The sequence below is a fragment of the Nicotiana tomentosiformis genome, chromosome 8 (genome assembly GCF_000390325.3).
Source record: "Nicotiana tomentosiformis chromosome 8, ASM39032v3, whole genome shotgun sequence".
In the NCBI taxonomy this organism is placed as follows: domain Eukaryota; kingdom Viridiplantae; phylum Streptophyta; class Magnoliopsida; order Solanales; family Solanaceae; genus Nicotiana; species Nicotiana tomentosiformis.
This window is the reverse complement of record NC_090819.1, coordinates 42,793,673-42,818,628: the sequence shown is the minus strand read 5'-3', so window position 1 is coordinate 42,818,628 and position 24,956 is coordinate 42,793,673. Positions and strand designations below refer to the sequence as shown.

General features: G+C 39.7%; 2 protein-coding genes and 1 long non-coding RNA gene across 3 annotated transcripts; all 3 read right to left on the bottom strand.

The window, feature by feature from the left end:
- Nucleotides 1-12,374: 12,374 nt before the first annotated feature.
- On the bottom strand, nt 12,375-18,835 carry LOC108945634 (uncharacterized). The gene is made up of 2 exons (XR_001969823.3): nt 18,345-18,835; nt 12,375-12,740 (listed from the first exon to the last, which is right to left on the bottom strand). It is a non-coding gene; the product is annotated as an uncharacterized lncRNA (long non-coding RNA).
- Nucleotides 18,836-21,088: 2,253 nt separating this feature from the next.
- LOC117277420 (uncharacterized) lies at nt 21,089-23,190 on the bottom strand. Its single transcript, XM_070183350.1, has 2 exons — nt 22,640-23,190; nt 21,089-21,233 (listed from the first exon to the last, which is right to left on the bottom strand). Exons 1-2 carry the CDS (start codon nt 23,188-23,190, stop codon nt 21,089-21,091), a joined length of 696 nt encoding a protein of 231 aa, XP_070039451.1.
- A 318-nt stretch (nt 23,191-23,508) lies between these two features.
- Nucleotides 23,509-24,585, bottom strand: LOC138897384 (uncharacterized). Its single transcript, XM_070183349.1, has one exon. It carries the CDS (start codon nt 24,583-24,585, stop codon nt 23,509-23,511), a length of 1,077 nt encoding a protein of 358 aa, XP_070039450.1.
- Nucleotides 24,586-24,956: the final 371 nt, after the last annotated feature.

Genomic DNA, 24,956 nt, shown 5'->3' with positions numbered 1-24,956 from the left:
GTCGTGGTGAACAGCTCGATCCCATAAGAATACTGCTCAAGCTTTTAGCTTGATCCCATACGAATATGAAACAATGACGGGTCACTCACCCCACACATGAATATACGTGTGAGTTATGAAATTCAAGAAACAATGACGGGACACTCGTCAAGTATCTAAAATAGCAAGGTTCGATGGTCTATACAAGTCCAGTCTCAGGCTAAAAATAATAATTAAGGCACGTGAACATGCAAGAATAACTCCATTAATATAATTAAAATATGGTGTGAGTCTAAGTCTACCCGAACATAATCAGGAATTCCAACATACGTACGGATATTCGTCACCTCATACGTGCGCATCTCCCATAACGCATAGCACAAAACTAATGTAGCACCTATGGGATAAATTCCCTCTCACAAGGTTAGACACTAGACTTACCTCCCTGCGAAATCCGATAACGGGCTCCAATGCCTCTCTAACACCTCAAACCAATGCTAAACGATCTGAAATGAGTCAAAAGAACGTGCAAACCAATTAAAATATACTCAAAGACTTGTAATTTAAGAACTAGAAACTATTCCCAACTCTATATGAAAAATCAACAAAGTCAACCCCGAGCCCACGTGCTCGTATTTCAAAAATTCTCGAAGATAAATATTACCCATAACACTATGAACTCAATTATATAATTTATTCCCAATTCCACGTCCAATTTCGTGGTAAAAACTTAAAAATAGAATTTCTAGGTTTTTTTCCAAAATCCAACAATTTCTATAAATTTTCATGTTTAAATCCATATATAATCGATGTGATTGATGATGAAAATGCCCCTTGATATGTAATCCATATTTAGCTCATAATAAGTAGGAATCACTTACCTTGTGATAGATGATGAAAATGACCCTTCAATATCGCCCAACATTGGCTACTATGTAATTAATAAGATGAAAAGAGATAAATCCCAATTTGCATTCTTATACACTGTCCAGTCATTACTTTTCGCGATCGTGGACGACGCCTCACGATTGAGAGGGTCAAATCTACAGCTGAACAAAAATTCTCTTCCCAAACACGATATAGGTTTCGCGAATGCGAGGCCTTAACTGGCCTTCTCTACGCGAACGTGACCGGCCCTTCGCGAACGCGAAGGCCAACCTCCAATTCCAGCTTCTTCTTCATTGCGAATGCGACCTCACACACCTGAGGCCCCCGGGACCCTGACCATTCTTACAAACTAGTCCCAAAACCTTAACCAAAATAATCAAAGGATCGAAATGCCACGAATAACATCAAAACCAAGAATCGACGATCGAAATCCTTCTCTTAACTTCTAAACCTTCAAACATCGCCAAATGCGTCTGAATCAAACTTAGACATACCGGATTATGACCAAACTTCACACACAAGTTCTAATCTACTAAATGAACCTATCTAAGGTCTTGGAATACCACACAGAGTCTGATAATGCTGAAGTCCACTCCAAGCCAAACATAGCAAATTTCAAAACTTTCAAAATGCAAATTTCCGATAATAAGCACTGAATGCTCTTGGACCATCCGATACTCAACCCGAACATACGCCCAAGTCTTAAATCACTTTAAAACCTATAGGAACCTTCAAATCCTGATTTCGAGGCCATTTACTCAAAAGTACAACCTTGGTTAACTCTCCTAACTTTAAACTTCCAAATTGAGAACTATTCTTCCAAATCAACTCTGAACTTCTTGAAAATCAAAACCGACTACACGTGCAACTCATAATGCATAAAGTGAAGCTACTCAAGGTCTCAAACCACCAAACGATATGCTAGAGCCCAAAATGACTGGTCGGTCATTATATTCTCCCAACTTAAACATACATTCGTCCTCGAACGTGCCAAGAATCATCCCAAAGTTTCTAAAATCACTGTACAACTCCTCGTGCACCTATCCGTACCACCACAAGCCATATGATCACATTGGCTCAACCCAGATTGAAGATCCTTCCTGCTACCTTAGATCACAAGCCTTAGAACCAAATTCCAACATCTGAAATTTCCTATAAGATTCGATTCTTGCATACATACACTGTATCAATCTCGACAAGCTGTAACAAAACATATATATATACCCAAGTCATAACCACACGATTTACTGCATCGCTCATATGCCAATAGTAATATCATCCAACCATAATACCTACATGTTTTCGAACCCGGTACTGGTAATATACCTTATGACACATAAAATCCTATTTGAAACCTTGCAATACTGCAACTATGAAAGATATGTGTAGTAACTCATAGCTACCCACCAAACCAACAAATCACGGAGTTCCTCATCTTGACAAGAACCATTGCCGCATTTTGAACAGATTGGAGACATTCCTCCTCCAAACATACATTATACAAATCCGACTGCACTGATTCCATGTCCAATAACCTCGTCTCACCTAATACAAGCTACTCAGTCGACATGCCACATCAAACACCCTGTAAAATCTCATACAATGCCATCTATGTCCAATAAGCCACAACTCGGATACGACCCATAAGGGAAGGGAACCCAAGTAACAGAACTATCTAGCATGTCTAACAGATATAACAACCAAAGAGAATACTATGAATTTATTCCAGAGATGAGAAGCAAAACACACAAAATACGTATAAGGAGTCGTAGCCAAAATCTCATCGTTGCGGCGTGCAACCCCATCTACACATGATACCGTTATGGTGTGCAACACGATCCAAACATCATACGCATGGAAGCATGCCACCCGATCCACACATAACAATTTGCATGGAAATATACATCTAGGGAAAATGCTCATACTCACTAGACACACGTATATATAGAGCACAAGAATGCCAAGTGCAAAAACATAACCCTAGGGAGACAAATAGCATAATGAGCTACAAAGGGCCAAGCACGACTAAGGTGCAATAAAAATCCAGCATATTAGGAGCCATCTCGCTCATATAACACCACAGGCCTATGCAGGACCACAACACGCACGTGAAAGATCATGTTGCCTCACAACCCATATTGCATAAAAGAGTAACACATGAAATAGACGACGATAGTTATAACAACCACCACGCTCGGTAAGTATCCTTTTAAGATCCAGAATGACCTATTCATGATACATACAAACAACCATAAAATCCTAAACAAACTTCCATAATCTACAACCAATGGAATAGTGTATCTCTCAATCATAAACTCTCTAATCTACGATAGTACCAGAATCTCTGTACCTGATCTCAATCTCTCCCACTTAAATGACCGACACATCATATTCACACAATTATACCATGGGATACTCCCACAACCTTCCACACCAATAGAAAAATCTGTACACCCAAGGCTACCAACCGAGCTATTTTTGTAGTGCTAATCAAGAGTGCGCAAATTAAAACAAAAATGCCTCTTCCATAAAACACACCACTCTCAGGTGACACTAAAATAGCTCCAGTATACTCTGAACATCTGAAATCTCCCCATGCTCTTTCGAGCTCGTGGCATCCCTGTCAAACTGAACCACAACCTTGACCCTTCAACCCTAATTCCACACTGCTCACTGCACCTATCATGTTATTATGCGAGGTAAATGAATTTCATGACAACTCTTGAACGACAAGTAGAATGAGCACTCCTTCGGTTAGAAACCCCTTTCCCTAAACTCATTTCAGGAGAAAAATCATAACACGCAACTGACTTCCCATAACCACATAAGACACACACATCAAGTCATGGCCAAAACCATCATAACTCTTTGGGACCCGTTTGCTCATGACCCAACCATTAAAAATGAGTCTTCTAAATTAACCAAATCGTGCAGACTACCAAGCGGGCAAGTTCTTGCCATAACACCTACATAGTCTCAACATACCGAAGGAACCGGTCATGTCCCTTACCACGCTGATCTAAGCCACTACTAAACTGACCCAGCTTCTTCAGATTTCCTCTTGACTTTATTTCAAAATAGCACTTCTCTTCCTAGCACACAATGGATTAAAAATTAACACTCATCCCGAGTGACCCCAAATCACAAGATCATGTCGTCTCAATACCCATAAGCCTTTTTGTACCCTCTCGTGCAATAAATAGTACCTCCAATTGATACGCGCATTTCTATGAGACCTTCTACGAATCCAACACTATTCCATCCATCTCTCTAACACTAGATAGCACTCCTGGTAATAATATAGATGTCATACCCTAATCTCAGGAAGCGCGACCGGCGCTCAACCGAGTGAACCCGGTCGAGCAAGCCTGTTAAATACTTTCTACCCCACTCACCCATGATCAAGAAAAGAAAAGACATGATTTTATTAATTAAACAGTGGGAAGTTTATACATACAATATTAAACCGTTTCATTAGCTATTTCGCCTTTAAGTCTAAAAATACACATACTCTTATAGTCTGAGTGGAATAAGTGATCGAACACAACATAACTTGTTTAACATTCCCAACACCCATATACAACCCATATAGTGTCTATGGAGCCTCTAAACATACAAAAGAGTGTAAAGAAGGTGTCGGCAACAAGGCCCCGGCTATACCTCAAAAAGTACAACAATATAAACAAAAGATATATTGCATGACCCCGGAATGAAATGGGGCTCACCGAGTTCGCTGAGAAGAAGATGCAGAACCTATCTATGATCAACATTGTCTGCTATGGAACCACCTACATCCATTTAAAGATACAGTGCCCCCGGCAAAAGGGACGTTAGTACTGTCGAATAGTACTAGTATGTATAGCTAAACACCTTCTCAATAGAATGAATAATAATACAAGGAAAACAGTCAAGGATCACATAGATTTTTAAGTCAACTCCCGCATTATTAGGTTGAATGGATTTTAGTGCCAATATACCACAGTCCACAATACCATCGTGTTCTTACACGGAGTCCGATCTCGGCCCGATCGGCTAAGCCATCTCATTTGAGACATCAACCGTATTCACTATTTCATTCACAATGCCACCGTGTTATTACACAGAGTCTGATCTCGGCCTGATCGGCTAAGCCATCTCATTTGAGACATAAACCATTTCAATCGATCATCTTGCTTCATATTTCTTTCCCATCTTTTAAGCACATTGGCACAAGTGGCCTTATTTCATAATTCAAGTTCTTTTCCACTATCCAACATTATTGTTATCATCAATAACAACACGGTTTTCATTCAAGACTCTTGATTTCACATATGAGCAATTTATAATTCAAGGCACATAGAGGCTTTTCACACAATTTGGCCTAACAGTCCTTAATCGAATTTGACTTGAAGTCTAGGCATATTAGCACATATTCAAAGTCTTGAACATTTCCTCAGATGACGAGATAACTTGATAAAAGCATGGGAATACATATTACACATATATTTGCAATGTCAGAACATACGGGATAGCAATTTCTAAGACGTTCAATTTGGGACTTACGTCGATTGCATGAATACCGTGGGTTTCAATTCTATGAAGAGGGGTTTAGCCAACATACCTCAATTGAGCCTTTTAAAACTCTAAGACGTTCCGGAATATTAGCAACTTCAATCTATTTTAGATTTCATGGCCCTTTTATGAAAGACTATGTGTGTATCAAATCTATTTCATGGCCCTTTTACTTGAGCATTCTATCAAACACTATGTGTGTATTAAGGTTTCATGGCCCTTTTTATGAAAGACTCCACCATCCCACACCCCATTCTTTTCTATCTTTAACTCACAACCTCCCCATATTACTTAGGAACACATGCATGCAAGGTAAGCACTCTCATCCACATGAATTACCTTATTAATGGCCCATTCTAGTTACATTTTGAAATTAATAGTTTGGGTGATAGAATCTTACCTCTTAGGAAGAAGACCTAGGTGCCTCTCTTGATAATCTTCAGGGTTTTATGTGAGAATTGAAGAGCAATTTAATGAAGATCACTTTCTCCCTATAGGACCCTCCCTCTCACTCTAAAATTATCAAAAAATAAGTTTAAAATGGCCCAAGGTAGGTGTTTTAATGGAATAGGGTCGGGTTTAAAAACCCCAAAAATAAAGCTCTGGAACACGTTCTGCGATCGCATATGCAATTTCATAATTGATATGCGGTCAGCATATCGGCCGTATAATTTGGCCTCCAAAATTGGGCGTGAGTGACCCGGTCTGCGGTCACTATGCGGCCCACCGACCTATTCTGTGGTCGCATAATGCACCTCAGAATGGTTCTGTGGTCGCATACCTCCCTCCGAAAAATCCCAAAGCGGAATATGCGACAAGAATGCGGCCCGCGAAATGGTTGTGCGGTCGCATAATGGCCGCGAAATTTGACATCAAAATGACCGAGAAATCTGACCCACTCTGCGACCATTCTGCGGTCCGCAGAGTGGTTCTGCTGTCGAAGAATAGGCCCTAGAAATGCCTACTTCTGCCCAATATTTTCTTCTACTACTATTAACCTCTATGCCTATTTCGGCATCACATAAATTTCGATTTTTAGTAAAAATTTTACGGGGCCTTACAATAGAAATACTCCGAGCATCTTTCACACTCTGTTGCAAAACCCAATCCTCAGCCACACATCAAACCCAAAAATCCTTAGGAACCACACCTTAAATCTCGAACCTACTAGAACCATTATTGAGAGTCTTGATCATATTAGCAACAACTAGTGCTTCGTTAGCAGATGAATACTCTAAAGAGCACACATGAATCGATAATGAAAAATGTAGAACACATCCATCAGATTCCTTGCTCGAATTACCCCTGATGTTCTCTTCCCCGGTCATAACTAACCCACCAATGTATTGAAATCCAGAAATTGCAAAAGACATATGACCTCGTGGCCCAATCACCAATGGTAGGCTCACTCACTTGACTTTTAGCCACAATCACATAAACTAAGAACTTACAATGACTTCTCCTTCTTAGTTACCATGATCCCACACTGTTACCCAACTGAATTTCTCATAAGTTATTGTTGCACAAATCATAGCACAACCCGAATTATTAGCCCTAATGCACACTTAACTTCATGACAGTCTCTCCATCTTCCTCAGGCGATCCAAACCCACATTGCAGTACATGCCTTCCATTGGATATAAAGTAGAGCTCTTTATAGGAACTTCATCAGAAATCATGCAACCCCTAACCTTCTCATAGGAAATAGCCCCCACCTATGTAATCTCGTATCAACATCCCCCAATGATATTGCTATAGTTACATCCACTATGAAATCAGTTAATTCTCCTAGGTCCACACTCATCTGCCAGCCGTAAGAATCCATTCATTCCATTAACATTAACTGAAGGTCCAACAATACATTTAAAACTTGAAGCCATATTGCATCCCAAAACGATAATCAAACACTCACATTTCTCTACATTTCAAGCAAACTCTTTTTGTCACATTCGAACTTCCTATGTATAAAATCCACCTCAAGGATTATCTCTCTCGAACCATCAACACTGGAAACACTGATTCGACCCTAGAATCGCAACACACCATCATCTTCGATAACCACTTCATAGGTACCACTTCGCAACACCATACCCCCAAAGGCAAACAAATGAAGACCATCCTACTGACGAGACGTAATGCGTTCCAACAAGATCAATGACACTACAACACAAACAAAAATTCCACCAAGTTTGGAGATATCAAATCTCGCTACTCCATCAACCAAAGCTTGAACATCCATAGCCTAGTTGCCTCTCCTGCGCTGGAATTAAATACCGGATCTTCCAATCACGAACCTAATAATCCTCTTCCTGAAGCATTCACTGCCGCAACACAAAAGTAAACACCCTCCGTTCACACCAACATTGTGTGATAACAACGCGATAAATATCGCAATGTACCGTGTATAGAACCGAAACCATAGGCAACACCAACACTGGCTAAAATGATCGAACTCCCTTCCATGAGGCAACGATAGTATTATGCTCTCATAATGTAGGGAAAAATATCCTGCATCAGACCTGTATCACCACCACGACTCCTTGATTCCCAACTGATATCAAGTGCTCAACATAGTTCTCTAATGAGTAGGAAGGAACTGAAGACATAAGCTTCAAAAAAATCAAATCATAGGACAAGGAATCCAGAAAGGGAAGTTCTCCTACAGTCCTGTAGCCTCTCAAAGATAAGTATAGACGTCTCTGTACCGATCCGCAAGACTCTACTACACTTTCTCATGACTTGTGAGACATAAGTGAACCTAGTGCTCTGATACCAAGCTGTCATGACCCAATTCCCACTATAGATCATGATGGCGCCCAATATTGTTGTTAAGCAAGCCAACAATTTAATCAACACGATAATTAGCAGTTCTTAACACATATAAAATAATGATGAAATAATTAAGCAAAATTGCTCTATTTTTATTGAAAATACTAACATTTTAATGAAAATTAGAATATGATCAAAATGCAATGTTGAATGCCATAATAGAAATACATCCAAGATTAATGGTCTAAGTTCCTAAAACCGGGTGTGATAATCGAATGAGCATCTACTAGAACATATAATACTACTACAACAATTATCTAGAATAGAAATTAGACAGAATGCAATAATGAATAGGAAAGGGACTCCCGTGTGCTGCAGATAGTAACATGGAATGCATCTTACCACAAAGACTCCTCAGTAGTTGCGCTTACGTGCCAGTGTGACCACCAAATGTACCTATCTCATTACCTAAACAATTAGTGCAAAAGTGTTGTATGAGTATGTAAATCAACGCGTAGCTAGTAAGTATCTAGCCTAACATCGAAGAAGTAATAAGAGTGAGTCGACATCGACACACTTACGAGTGGTCCAATTATCAAGTACAGTGAAAGTAGACAGGTATGAAGCATAGCAAGTAAAAGCAACGAAGCAGGTGTATATGTATAACATGATCCTCAATAGAAGAGTAAATACAAAATCCTCAAATGCCGAATACTATCTCGCATGGAATATATAATGATCAATACCGAATAAAATTTCACATCCCAAGTTAGAAAGAGTCATAAGTACGCTGACTCCTTATCGAATAATGTGCACGATTCTACCAAGGTGAATGTCCCGATCACATAAGAGTGGTGGTACAATATCTTACCGTGGCATACAATCCAATCCCATAAGAATATATTACATGATACTGCCAAGGAGAATGCCCAATCCCATAAGAGTGTGTTACAAAATACTGTCGAGGCGAATGGCTTGACTGCATAAGAGTGTGTTACATAATATTGCAGAGGCGAACGACTCAATCCCATAAGAGTGTGTTACATAATACAGCCGAGGCGAATGGCTCGATCCAAAAAGAATACTGCTGAGGCGTTTAGGCCGATCCCATAAGAATATGAAACTTTGATGGGTCACTGACCCCACTCAAAAAAATACATGTGAGTTATGAAATTCAAGAAACTTTTGGATGAATACGCACGACACTGGATAAATATGTAAAAGGAAGTATACTTTTCGCGACAAATTTAGTAGCTCGTCAAGTATCTATAATAGCAAGGTTTGATACTCTAAACAAGTCCAGTCACAAACTAAAAATAATAATTAAGGCATGCAAACAAGAAACAATAACTCAATTAATACAATTAAAACATGGCGTGAGTCTAAGTCTACCCAGACATACTCAGGAATTCTAGCATACCATGGACACTCGTCACCTCATACGTGTGTAGCACCCATAATACGTAGTACATAACAAATATAGAACCTACTGGGTAAATTCTCCCTCACAAGGTTAGAAAGGAGACTTACCTCGCTCCAAAATCCGATAGTTCTCCAATGCCTCTCTATTACCTCAAACCAATGCCAAACGTTCCGAAACTAGTCAAAAGAACGTGCAAACGAATCAAAATATACTCAAGGACTTGTAATTTAACAATTAGAAACAATTCCCAACTCTACACGAAAAGTCAAAGAAGTCAATCCCCAGGCTCACACACCCGGATTCTGTAACTTTTCGAAGATAAATACCACCCATAACACCACGAACTCAATTATATAATTTATTTTCAATTCCATGTCTAATTTCGTGGTCAAAACTCAAAAAAATCATTTATAGGTTTACTTTCAAAATCCCACAATTTTACAATTTTTCATGTTTAAATCCATATATAATCCATGTATTTAGCTCACAATGAGTAGGAATCACTTACCTTGTGATAGATGAAAATTCCCCTTCAAATTCGGCTCTAATGGAAGGACTAAGATAAAAATGAGCCAAGTCCTGATTTGCATTGTTATACACTGCCCAATAGTTCCTCTTTGCGATCGCGGAAGACGACTTGCGATAGCGAAGTTAAAATCTTCTGCTAAAATAAAATCCTCTCCGTGAACGCGATATAGGATCCGCAAACGCTATGCCTTACCTGTCCTGCTCAATGCGAACATGACCGGTCTTTCGCAAACACGAAGGCCAACATCCAGTCCAAACTTCTTCTTCTTCTTCGCGAACGCAACCTGACTATTGCGAACACGAAGTACCACTGCACCAGCCTCCACGCACGCGGCTCGCCCAACGTGAAGGTGGACACATGGCCTCAAACCCAAATCCTTCATCATGAATGCGTGCTTCCCAAAGTGTTCGCGAAGAGTGACACCAGCACCAGCAACAACCATAGGCAAAACACACTGACATGGTCAGAAACCAACCCCGAAACACAACCGAGGCACTCGGAACCCCTCCAATCTTACAAACTACTCCTAATGCCTTATCCAACCTTATCCAAAGGCTCAAAACTCCACAAATAACATCAAAACTAAGAATCGATGATCGAAATCCTTTTCTTAACTTCCAAAGCTTCAAACCTCGTCGAACGCGTCCAAATCACACTTAGAGATCCCGGATTACGACCAAACTTCACACACAAGTTCTAATCAACTAACTGAACCTTTCCAAGGTCTCTAAAAACCACTCAGAGTTCGATAACACCAAAGTCTACTCCAAGTTAATCTTAGCAAATTTCAAAACTTTCAAAATGCAAAGTTCCGATAATGAGCGCTGAAACACTCCCGGACAATCCGATACTCAATTCGAATATACTCCCAAGTATGAAATCACCATACGATCCTATAGGAACCTTTAAAATTCCGATTTGAAGTTTATTTCCTCAAAAGTCTAACCTTGGTCAACTATCCCAACTTAAAGCTTTCGAATTGAGATTATTCTTCCTAATCAACTTCGAACTTTTTAAAAATCAAAACCGACTACACGTACAAGTCATAATATATAATGTGAAGCTACTAAATGTCTCAAATCGCCAAATAACATGCTAGAGCCCAAAACGACAAGTCGGGTCATTATAGTATTTAATTATTTTTACTATTCATTTAGGTACACATAATTATTTAATTATTTTCAATCCCTCACTTAGTCAAATCAAGTCCAACCGGGAACCAATATTTATTAATTATTTTTTCAATCCCTCAATATGATTGTTGGCTTTAAAAATGACTTGAGTTGACCACGGTCAACATTTTTTATAACGACTTCAGATTGGTGTTTTGATAATTCCAATAGATTCGTATTCCATTTTGGACTTGTACGCGTGTTTGGTTGCGGTCCCGGGTGACCCTAGGTAGTTTCAGCGCAATATGTGAAAAATTAGGAAAATGTGTTTTAATTTGAAAATCTTGAGTTTTGATGATCGATTCTTGATGTTTGATGTTATTTTAATGATTTGAGATAGCGAGCGAGTTTGTATGATATTATTACACATGTGTTAGTATTCGTATTGTAGCCCAAAGGGATCAGGTGAGTTTCAGATAGGTTGTGCAAGGTGTTGAATAGTTGATGCTTCAGCTAGTTTTTCTTGCTTGAAGATCTCGCAATTGCGAGGTACCAACTCGCATTTAGGAGGGGTCTGGACAAGGCACTTCGCATTTGCTAAGTTAGAGCCGGTTTTGTGATATAGGGGATCATTGAATTTGTGACTGTTGTGTCACCTTTGTGACACTGCACATCATATAGAAGCTTCGCATTTGCGATGGAGGAGACCTTCACAAATGCGAAGGAAATGTCACATTTGCAATAACTGCATGGATGCGGCACTTATTGCATTTGCGATAAGTAGTTCACTTTTGCGATTTACTTGTAACTACGAACAAGAGTTCACATTGAGACATCTGCAGCTGGATACAAATTGTGAAAATCAAGACTTAGCTGAATATACATTAATATTTAACCCTAGACTACAAAGAGGCAATTTTTAGAGAGCATTTTCTTTCCAATTTCATTGATTCGACTGGTTTGGAGGCTTGTTCTAAATGAAAAGTGTCATGCCCCGACCTTGGAGAGCTCGACCGATGCTCAACCAAGATATCCCAGTCAAGAAAGCCTACTTGATGCCTTCTACCCGACCTTACACATGTATAAAGTGAAGATGTATACCATTCATTACACAATGAGAGGATTTCATGAACAACACCAATTTCATTACCATTAGTTACTTCATTTTCAATTGCCAAAATACATTACACATTCTTAGTCTAGAAGTGGAAACATGTGATACATATACAACATTTCTAGTTTGACATTCCAAATCAAGGTACAACCCACACTATGTCTACAGATCCTCTAATTTATAGAAAAGACTAATATGATTGTTCTGGAAATAAGACACCGGCTTAAATCACAACACTATCCATAAGAAACAAAATATACAAGATCCCGATATGAAGTGGGGCTCACCAAGTCAGCTGAGAAGAGGGTGTACCGCTATCACTGATCGATGCCGCCTGCTGTGGAACCACATGCATCCATTAAAGATGCAGCGCCCCTGGCAAAAGGTGTGTTATTACATCTCGAATAGTACTAGTATATAAGACTAAACACCCTCTCAAATAATCGAGTAACAGTACAAGGAGAAAGAAACATGGAATCAATGAGAGCCTCAAAAAATATTAGAGCATCAAGTTAAGAGAAAGATAACGTTTCAAGAGAATATCAATATTTTAAAGTTGGGAGATCATTAGTACCGATACAACACCGTGCTTTTAGCATGGAGTCTGCTCTCGGTCCGATCGGCTAAGCCGTCTCACCCAAGAAATCCAATCATAACACTACCATGTGTACGACATGGCATCCGATATAGGCCCAATCGGCTAAGCCGTCTCACCACAATACCGTGTGGGTTGACATCACATTCCTCTAGCAATCATCTCATCCCAATTAAGGTGAATAATATCAACACATCAATCTTATCCTAATTAAGGGGAATAATCTCAACACATCGGTTCGGGGATTTACCTCAATCACTCCTACACCGACACATGTAGTTTTGGGGTTAGGTTGTTTCAACCTACCCTTCCTAGAAGACTAACGATACTCCCAAATATTTATTTATAAAGGAGTTGAAGCTTATTTCAAAATCTTTCACATAGACTTTTCATTTCATTGGCACTATCGGACACAAGTGTAATTTTGTTCTTGGCACGTCAGCCGTATTTTATATTTCATACTCACTCCTTTCATTTCAAGCATCATCATGGATTATCAACAATAAGATCATTCGTAATCAAGATTTTAAGTATGTATATGAGCAATAGAAGTCTTAAACACATTGAGTTTTCATTCAAAGAATAAGGAATTATAAACCTTGCATTTGATACATGAATTGAAGTCATAACATTTTGATACATAACCATACTTGAATACATTCCCCAAGGAGAGAATAACACGATAAAAGCAATTGAAACACATTTTGGGCATACAATCTTCGACACAACGCTTATTTGGAATAACTGCATATATTAGGAATGACCCGGATCATGAGAGAGTAAGAACTTGAGACAACCACGCTTGAAACATACGAGGACAGCATGGAATTCGATTCTACGAAAGAAGTTTAGCCAACATACCTCTCTTGAGCTTTCCTTAAACTACTACAATGTTCCGAAAATCCTAGTGACTTTAATTTATTAAATACATGAAAAAATTGAACCATAATTAGGAATAGGTTTTTGGGTTCAGCTCATTTAAGCATCTCATCAAGCACTAGGTATGCAAATTCGACTATAGGGTCATATGGTAATGTTCCTTCACCCCACAATCAATCCCCACTGATGGTAGGCTATAATCTCGTGTTTTGGTCTCTTATTGCACTCTAATTCACGCACTTTATTCATGTTTGAGCTTTAATTGATAGTGTTTTGCACTTATTGTGTGTTTCATGCCTTATAGGAGTGATTCCGAGCTATGTAGATGTTATGGAATGAATTCGAGCGATTTGGAGATTTGAAGTCTGAGTAAAAGCCCAATGGATTAAGCCGGTATCGTGTTCAGGGGTCGAGGACCAAGTCTGGACGTCAAAACGCAAGAAAATTTCGTACTCTGAGAAAAGTCCGCTGCCGCGGCGCATGGGCCCAACCCTACTTGGTATAAATACATGGAAAAATATTATTTTCTGGACTTTTTGACATATTGGAGACCTAAGGAGGCTAAGGAGGAGTTGGAGAAGAAAAAGCACAAGAAGTTCATCATTCAATCCTCACTCAAGACCCGAGTTTGGATCATTTTATGTTTTCCTTTACTTTAAACATATTTGTGATGAATTGCTCCATATCTATGGAGTAGTTCCCTTTAGGGTTTGATGGATTTGGTGTATTGATGATTGTTTGTGGATTATAACTCTAGTTTTATGCATTGAATCGTTTTGGATGATATGAATTCTTTCATCTATATTCACTTGTTCATGTAATCGAGAGAGGCATAACTTGTGATATCTTTGCATTATATTGTCGGTTGAGTTCATTAATTCTTCTTAGTAATTAAAAAAGGCTATTTGAATCATTGATTAAACCTAGTTAGGAGGATAATCGAGAGAGATTCTCCTAAACACAAATCCACTACGCATTCTTGCATATCTTCATGTGCTTAAATTGTTTCATCTAGTGAGGTTATGACTTAATCGAGAGAGAAGTTTTTGCTGAACGTTTGAACCAATAATTGAGTGAATTCGAGAGACTCACTTAAACATTAGAATTGAATTATCTAGAGCCAGATCCCAAACAATTATCTTGCACCTATCCTATCAACCTTTATTTTCTCCCATTGATAACTTTCTTGCTTATATTTGTTTTGATTGTCATTAGTCAATAGCTTTAGACTCTTAGTTAATTTTAGTTAGAAATCATATAAATCTAAAGTGTTGATTTTCTTGGTTACCAAATTAACTAGAAACTACGAAAACAATGTTTAAATCCAATCCATGTGGGTACGATATTATATTATACTATATTCGACTAGCGAGCATAATTTAAATGTATATTTCGAGCTCGTCACCCACTTCAATAGGTCACCCATATATGTTCTACAACCTCCCTACCACCTTCATTGGCACATGCATGCATAATTAACCAACTCCTATTCTCAAGAACCACTTTTCCCATTACCTATTCCCTGCCCATTTTCGAAATTGAAAGGTAGGGCTAGAACCTTACCTCTTTAGTAGACAATTTTGCAAGCTTTCCTTGTGAATCCTCCAAGGCTTGAGAAAGGAACTGAAGTGGAATGTGTTGGGGATCCTCCTTATCTCTCTAGTTCGTCCCCCCTCTCTCTTAAAATATCAGAATTTCCCTTCAAAAATGGTCCCTTAAGTCTATTTAATTAAAATAGGGTCGGGTAAAAATTTCCTCAAACTTTGTTTACCCTTAAAAATAGATAACAATTGAATTTATATGTAGTTTTAAGGATATGTAGATTAATTCAATACAAGTGATCAATGACGTTAAATAAGCACACTAAAGATAAAATAAATAATCAAACTAGTTGCAATGCTATTGCACAACTTGAACTTGGGTTGGACAATGGTTTCGCCCTCGATCGGACCCTCGGTTCACAGCTAATAGAAAATGAATGACAAACAGTAAAGTAACAACTTTGCTGTAGCTAGAGAGTAGTAAAAATGAAATTAGGTGTCCTTGGTATATGTGTTATAGTGTTCTCATTGAATAAAAATCATCTCTTTTATATAGTATGAGAGTTTTATCCATAGTACAATTCTAAGAAACGTAAAAATCCTCTTTTTCAATAATCATTGATCTGTTACCGATACGGGCTGAGATCCGCGCCGTGATATCCGGTTGGGTGCGGATATCACGGCCCTTCATTAGTCGTGTGCAACCATCTGGTAATGCTTTTCCGAGGTCTTGGAGCTTGAACCGGATCCATGGGGGCGTGATCTCGATATCTTCGGTGGTAAGCGATTTGTTCGGGCCTTTGCACGAGAGATTCCTAGCTTCGATTCCGATTCCATGTAGTTATGTCCTTGCTACATTTTCCCCACCGGGAAATTAGGGTGCTCATTAGACCCTGTTTTACCCGTATACAGATAGTCCCCTCATCTCTTAGAGAATAAATTTGCCGAAATGATGAGAAACGAGAGATGTTCTCTGGTTCCTTCCCTCTTACGTTACAACCGAAACGATGAAGAAGTCGAAACGTCCCATCAGTGATGTCGTTCTAACTTCGGAAACATGTCAACCTCTGGCTGGTTGCCTCCAAATGCGAAGGGTCACATACTTCCCCTATAAAAGCTTCCACCCTTTGTTCTTTTTCCACATTCCGATCAAGTTTCAACCTTCGAAGTTTCTAGCTATCATCAACTTCTTTCAAACCTTCATATCTTCATCTTTAATCTTCAAATCTTCATAACTGTTCTTAGGCTCTTACCTAGAGTTTCTTGAAATCTCCATACTCTGTTGTTCAGCCTTCAAACTTGTTCCTTCAAACCTTCATACTTTTTCTTTAAATTTTCAAACTTTATCAGATAGAAATGGCTAAAACTTCCAAATCAGTTCTCCAATAGGCTGCCTCCTCATCTTCCCGCCCGGGCATGAATGTCGAGGTGGCTGCTTACGAGGCGGCTGTTCCCAAGGTGGCCGCTCCCGAGGTGACTACCCCCGAGCCTCCCATGAAAAGCTGTATACTCGAGGGTTGCTCAATCATGGACGACTTCAAAGTCGAGAGTCAATTATCCAAACAGGACTGGGGCGATGGAGCATGCAGATATATATGCTCCATTACTAAAGATGTCCTTCTCGTGGTCCGAGAAGACTACAAATGGGAAGGCAAGGATGTAGTAGTCCTCCGGCCCGAAGATGATATTACTACCCACGTTGAGGGGTACTTAACTGTTTTTACTTACCCGTTTATGCTGGGTGTCACACCTCTTTTTTTCCGAGGGGATACAGGAGTTTTTCCAATTAAAGTGACATTAATCGAAATGGGATTATTTATTTCAATTTCAGAGTCGCCACTTGGAATAATTTATGATGTCCCAAGTCAGCGGTTTATTTCAAATCCCAAATCGAGGAAATTTGACTCCGTTTTAAAGTCTGCGAAACCAGAAGACCGGGTAAGGAATTCTGTTAACCCGGTGTTAGGCATTCCCGGATTCCGTAGTTTTAGCACGGTCGCTTTTAATCATACATGTCTTAATTTATTTATTTAACTACTCATTTTAAAACCTATGCACTTTTACCTTTTATCGCTTTTGATTATGGTATTTTATGGAATTAATCTTTTAAACGGAATACATGTGTGTAAATCCGCCTTATTTGGGGTGCTAAAAATCATGTCACGCATACGTGTACACAATTAATAACACTTTATTTATTATTAAAGATTGATTGGCCAAAGTCGAATGCGTACTTCGGTTTTAATTTTGGAAAATCATAATTATATCACGCGAACGTATACATAATCACGATAGATTAATAAAAATTGCACCTAAAGCACTTTAACGTATTATTAAGAATTATTTTCCTAAATTAGTTCTGTGGTTATTGCAAAGGCCATGGGTTATGGGATAGTTGTGGAAAATGAAGTAAATTAGTTAGAGGAGTAAATAGGCCATCATGTATCAATACTCTATAGCCCTACAACTGAAGCCCAAAAAGACCAAATATTATGTTTCAAGGCTACTGAACGGTCCACTCTCAACCCATTGCCATGTGGCCTATTATGTTAAAATACCTTAAACCCCAAATTTTGTTATATGAACTCAAACGTTATGATGCAGGACCTTAGTAAATCCACAAAGCCCACCAAATTTACAAGATTAACCACTGGCCTAATCATTAGTTATATCAAACCACGCCACTATCCATTAGTCAGTTCCAAACCCAACTCTTATTAATTCAAATTAAAATCCATGGCCCCAATGAGCTTAACACTATTGTTTCATTGATTTTTCATTCAACTTTCAAGAACAAATTTAATAACAATAGACCAACGCTATATGCTCACAAAATCGACAAACTACAAATCCAAACATACATGTTTTAATCAAGACAACAAAACAACCAAGCTTTAAAACACAGAACAAATAAACGACAAGAAAAATGAACTAAAATAACAGTAAGCGAAAAGAAGAGCGGACCTCGAGAATGAAACTTTTCTGGTTAAAATGAATCCCCATGAATGAGTATGTTAACTTAAAATGAGCAACAGACCACATGGTTTCTTACGTATACAGCTACAAATCGGACCGCCACCGGAGCTTTAAATGAACAGAAGCTTTGAAATTTGTTTAAATATTGAATTTCTCTGAATACATCGAGGAAGAGAGTACCGATATAACTCAAACACTACCCGAACCACCAACTAAATGGAAAGCTCGAACCGGGTACCTCGACGACAACCTCAATTCAACGACGCATGAAACCTTAATTGAAACTCCATAGCTTTTAAATTCGGATTTCCGGCCAGATCCGCCACCTTCCGTCGCAGCAGTAACAAAGAATGGGGAAGACGTCGGAGGAGGAGGAGCAGTAGCCATCGCCGGTTTTTGGCTGAGCTCGCCAGCGATGAGGTGAGACAGAAAACGAGAGAGGGGGCTTTTGAGGGGAGGCGACTGTCTCCTTTTCTATGTTTTTGTGTGTATGTATCTTTAATTTTGAGGGAAAGAATGATGAAGATCTGGGGGGGGGGGGGGGAGGCGCTGATGATGTCTCAAAACAGGAGGAGGAGGATCTAGGTTCGGAGTGCTCCTCTGGTTTTAGGGATTAGGTCTAATATCAAAATAGGGAGTGAGTATGGGATTGAGGGAGTTGGGCTCAAATGGCTTTGGGGTTTTGGGCTAAGGTTTTGGACTTCTAACTCTTAAAGTCCAACAAATAAGAAACTTAATAATTTAAAATATACTATTAAATATAAAATTAATTCTAATTAATTAAGGTAAACTATATGAAACTATTTTTGTATTTTCCAATTTTTTGTGCTTTAAAACTAGAATTAAAATTAATAATAAAGTGAAACCCTATAGAAATAAACTTAAATAAATATTCTAAAAATACTAAGACTATTAAAGATAATTCGAATGTGCGGGTCAAAAATTACGTGCTTACAGCTGCCCCTCTTTGCTTGAAAAAACGGAGTGTTATTGAGCAAAGAAACAAGTAAGCGACGTAATTGATTTCTGACCCGACACTTTTTCAAATGAGATAAAGATGGATAAAAGATTGTGACCGAGCCCTGGTATCTGAGCTGCCTACATATCCTTGGCTATAAAGGAATCAGGCCACGTATAGTTCAGAGAATGATTGAATGATGAATTGGAGAGTCGAGTGAGGTTCCGTCGAGTCTCCGGTCTGTGGCCCTGTTATTACATCAAAATCTAAAAGAACTAAACAAGCCTATCAGCTATGAGTTACAAGATTCCTATCTATAGGTCTTCTGAAGTTTGATCTTGAGTCTTGAATGGTTCTTCATGCAGGCTTTTGATTTGACCCTTGATACTTGCTAGCTGCAGGTGCTAGTTCATTCTTCTTTAGCTCTTTCAGATCAAGATGGGACATGCAAAGCTTGTGACTTCAATCATATCTTGAGGAGTCCACATTTTTTCTCTGCTTCTGCACTTCGGGTTCACCTCTTTTCTTTTTCTTCTTTTTTTTTCTGGATTGAGACTTCTTCTTTTGGTCGTCTCGAACCCTGTGCCTGGAGGTATAACCTGCTTAGGAATCAAAACAAACGAACAAAATTTTTCTGCCCCAGTTTTCACTAGGAAAATTTCGTGAGTTATTGTAACAAAACTATATACTACTTCATTATTGAAAGCAATAAAAAAGGCGGGAATGGTGTATCCGGAGGAAAAAAGGGACTAGAGAGTAGTGACCCAATGTCTAAAATAAAATCAACTAGGGATTGGAGACCCTATGTTGGAAAAGTGACTAAGGAGTGGAGACCTTATGTCTAAAATAAATTCAACTAGGGAGTGGATACCCTATGTTAGAAAATCATCAACTAGGGAGTGGAGACCCTATGCTGGCATCAACTAGGGAGTGGAGACCCTATGCTGACATCAACTAGGGAGTGAAGACCCTATGTTGGAACATCATCAACTAGGGAGTAGAAACCCTATGCTGGCATCAACTAGGGAGTGGAGACCCTATGCTGGCATCAACTAGGGAGTGGAGACCATATGTTGAAAAATCATCAACTAGGGATTGGTGACCCTATGTTGGCATCAAGTTATGTTGGCATCAACTAGGGAGTGGAGACCCTACGCTGGCATCAACTAGGGATTGGAGACCCTATGCTGGCATTAACTAGGGAGTGGAGACCCTATGTTGGCATCAACTAGGGAGTGGTGACTCTATGTTGGCATCAAGTTATGTTGGCATCAACTAGGGAGTGGAGTCCCTACGCTGGCATCAACTAGGGAGTGGTGACCCTATGCTGGCATCAACTAGGGAGTAGAGACTCTATGTTGGAAAATCATCAACTAGGGAGTGGTGACCCTATATTGGCATCAAGTTATATTGGCATCAACTAGGGAGTGAAGACCCTATGTTGGCATCAACTAGGGAGTGGTGACCCTATGTTGGCATCAATTTATGTTGGCATCAACTAGGGAATGGAGACCCTACGCTGGCATCAACTAGAGAGTGGTGACCCTATGCTGGCATCAACTAGGGAGTGAAGACCCTATGTTGGCATCATGTTATATTGGCATCAACTAGGGAGTGGAGACCCTACGCTGGCATCAACTAGGGAGTGGAGACCCTATGTTGGAAAATGCAACTAGGGATTGGAGACCCTACACTGCCATGATTTTGAAATTTCTTTGTTTTCTCTCTCCTTTTTTTTTCATCGTTTTCATCATCATTTCTTCTTTCTTTTTTTTCAGAGAATGAGTAAATGCGGGAAATAATTTTGGAGGAGACTTCCTTTTTTGGGTTGTTGCTGCAAAGCTGTTTCTAGCCCTTTTGCAATTTCTTTTTTGTTGCACCTGCTTCTTGCAAGGTTGCCTTGGGATTGCACCTGTTTTCTGTTTTTCAAAAAAAGAACAAATTGTCAATTTGAAACAGTGGTTGGTTTTGTGGCCTTGATTGTTTCAGTCACTTGATCTCGGCCCGGCTTCTTTGACGATAATTTCAACTTGCAACTGGTTATTTCCTGAATACCGATTGTATTTCTGACCCTGGAGAACCTCTGGCTTTTCCAGACTTTGCCATGACGGTTAGTCACGTGGGACTTAACCTTTCAACTTTATTTTGCCTTTGTGGGCATTTGACTTTGATTTCCTTTCTTTTCAAGAGTTTTTGGTTTCGAAACATCGGCCACCATGGCCAGTCGGAGTCGACATGATGCCCTTGCCGAGGCTGGGTGCCTTTTTAATATTAGCTTATATCAGACAAAAGCCCTGTAAATCAATCTTGTCGTCCTTTCTTTGTCTTAGTTTCAGAACAAAATTAGACCGAAAGTGATTCATAGAAAGGCAAATAATGAAACGGACAAATGGATTTGGATGAGAGGTATCCCTTTCGGGGAAAATGAAGAAGGACTTATCTGGAATGCATGTGGACTTCAATGAACATGACATGCCTCTTGGACTGGATGCCTGATCTGTGTAAACTGTCCAGCTTTCAGAAATTCATCATAACTTTTGCCTCGAAATCGAGAAACCTTGCCTAGGACTGTGTTGATGTCGATGGTTGTGAGGATCCTCTTTTCGATCAGTGGCGCCCTTTGCGGGTTTTTACCAACTGACCTCTCCCATTTCTCTTCTCACCGTCGCCATATAGTGCTCTTTGCGAGTTTTCACTAACAAGACTCTCTCATTTTCAATTTCTCTGCTTACCATAGCGTTATGGTGCTCTTTGCGAGTTTTCACTAACAAGACTCTATCATTTTCAATTTCTATGCTTACCATCGCCTTATGGTGCCTGTGAGGGTTTTCACCGATAGGACTCTCATTTTATTTCTCTCATTTGGTGGCAACAGATCCAAGTAACATTCTCGCTGATTGATCAGAAGGACTTAAAAAGGATTTGGGTAAAAGGTTTTGGATCGGGTTACAACTTCGGAACCTTTCTTGCGGAACCATCGCCGAACCGTTATAACTACTACCCCAGTTTCAACTTTGGGGAAATATGGATTTTTATTTTGGTGTGACTGAACCCCAGAAAGAGGCTGCCTACGTATCCTTTCGAAATCAAGTCGAACGTAGTTCAAGGAACTTTGTTTTTGATTTTTCTTTTGTTTTGCTTTTCTTTTCATTTTTTTCATCATTTTGTTTTTACATGGCTTTCAAGTTCCAAAGAGGGTAATCAAAGAAAAGAGAATCGGCTCAAAGGGTTTGCAAGGGTTGGTAGTGTTTGGGTAGCGAGGATGAAAGCCTTCATCATCCCAATCGGAGAGTATTAAAACTGCGAAAAGGGTTAAACATAATACCTTTTGACCACATCCGCATTGACAGCTATTTCGGGGTCATTTCCTTCAATGTCTCCCAAGTACAATGCCCCTTTCGGCAACAGTTTTCTTAAAATGTACGGACCTTTCCAATTTGGAGCAAACTTTCCTTTTGCTTCCTCAAGATGCAGGAGAATACGCCTTAGAACGAGTTGCCCCACTTCAAAGTTTCTAGGCCGCACTTTCTTGTTGTAGGCGCGGGCCATTCTTTGTTGGTACAACTGCCCGTGACAAACTGCGGCCATCCGCTTTTCATCAATCATAGTTAATTGTTCCAGCCGGGTCTTGACCCATTCAGCATCCTCGATCTCAGCTTCATCAATGATTCGAAGAGAGGGAATTTCAACTTCTGCGGGTATTACCACTTCAGTGCCATAAATCAATAAGTAAGGCGTGGCCCCAACTGATGGGCACACGGTTGTGCGATATCCTAATAATGCAAAAGGCAACTTCTCATGCCACTGTCTAGAACTTTGAATCATTTTCCTGAGGATCTTTTTGATGTTCTTGTTTTGCCGCTTCAATGGCGCCATTGGCTTTGGGTCGGTAGGGGGTATAATTACGATGCGTAATTTTAAACTGTTCGCATACCTCCCTATCTCCCTCATCAAGTGACTGTTCAGATTTGTAGCATTGTCTGTAATGATAGTTTTTGGAATACCAAAATGACAAATGATGTTGGAATGCACGAAGTCCACCATTGCTTTCTTAGTGACGACTTTGACCCACTTTGTGAAATAATCAATGGCAACCAAGATGAATTTGTGCCCATTTCAAGCTTTTGGCTCGATTGGCCTAATGAAATCCATGCCCCAAGCAACGAACGGCCATGGTGCTGACATAGGATGTAACTATGAAGGCGGTGCATGAATCACGTCACCGTGTATCTGACATTTATGGAACTTCCGGACAAAACGGAAGCAATCCTTTTCCATGGTCATCCAGTAATAACCTGCCCGCAGGATTTTCTTTGCAAGTACATATCCGTTCATGTGGGGCCCGCATACCCCCGAATGCACTTTGTTCATGATCTTTTCAACTTCTTTGGCATCTACACACCTCAAAAGATTCAGTTCTGGGGTTCTTTTGTACAAAACTTCTCCGCTTAAGAAGAAACTGCCGGCCAACCTTCTAATGGTTCTCTTTTGGTCTCCACTGGCCTGCTCGGGATATTCCTTTGTTTTCAAAAACCTTTTGATATCGTTATACCATGGCTGAACATCTGGTTCTATTTCAACTGCATTGCAATAACCATGTCTTTCTTGAATTTGGATCTCTAACGGGTCAATATGGACATTGCCCGGATATGGCAGTATTGCCGCCAAGGTAGCTAGTGCATCAGCTAACTCATTGTGGAATTGAGGAATATACCTGAATTCAACGGACTTGAACCGTTTGCTAAGATCTTTCACATGTTGCCTGTATGGGATAAGGTTGATGTCTCGAGTTTCCCATTCACCTTGGGCTTGCCGAATGATCAAATCAGAATCTCCCATGATTAGTAATTCTTCCACATCCAGATCAACTGCCATGTTCATGCCCATAATGCAAGCTTCATACTCAACAGTGTTATTTGTACAGAAGAACTGAAACCGGGCTGTGACCGGATAGTGCTGACCGGTGGGAGAAATCAAAATTGCCCCAATCCCGACACCTTTTGCCTTTACAGCTCCATCAAAGAACATTTTCCAAGCATTGGTCTCCTCTGGAATTACTTCAACTGAATTTACTTCCTCGTATGGGAAATAAGTGCTCAGGGGTTGGTATTCATTATCAACTAGATTATCAGTTAGATGATTGGCCAAGGCTTGGGCTTTCATCGCCGTGTGGGTGACATAAACAATGTCGAACTCAGTGAGCAGGATTTGCCATTTTGCTAATCTTCCCGTAGACATTGGTTTTTGGAATACGTACTTCGGAGGATCCATTCTGGTTGTGAGATATGTGGTGTAGGCCAACAGATAATGTCTGAACTTCTGAGCTTCTGAGCGACCCAAGTTAGGGCGCAACAAGTTCTTTCCAACAAAATGTACTTGGCTTCATAACCGGTAAACTTCTTGCTCAAGTAGTATATGGCTTGCTCTCTCTTCCCGGTCACATCATGTTGCCCGAGGACACAGCCGAAAGAATTTTCCTGGACTATCAAGTATAAGAACAAAGGTCTTCAAGGCTCAGGCAGAACCAATACGGGCAGATTTGACAGATATTCTTTGATTTTATCAAAAGCTTCTTGACACTCATCCGTCCATTTGATCACCGCGTCTTTTTTTAGCAACTTAAATATGGGCTCCCATGTGGT

Coding starts and splice junctions, on each gene's coding strand:
- LOC138897384 (XM_070183349.1), bottom strand. CDS start 24,585: ATGGATCCTCCGAAGTACGTATTCCAAAAACCAATGTCTACGGGAAGA.
- LOC117277420 (XM_070183350.1), bottom strand. CDS start 23,190: ATGGCGCCATTGAAGCGGCAAAACAAGAACATCAAAAAGATCCTCAGG. Junction 21,234..22,639: donor AATGCGGATGTGGTCAAAAG/GTATTATGTTTA, acceptor TTTGAAAAACAG/AAAACAGGTGCAATCCCAAG.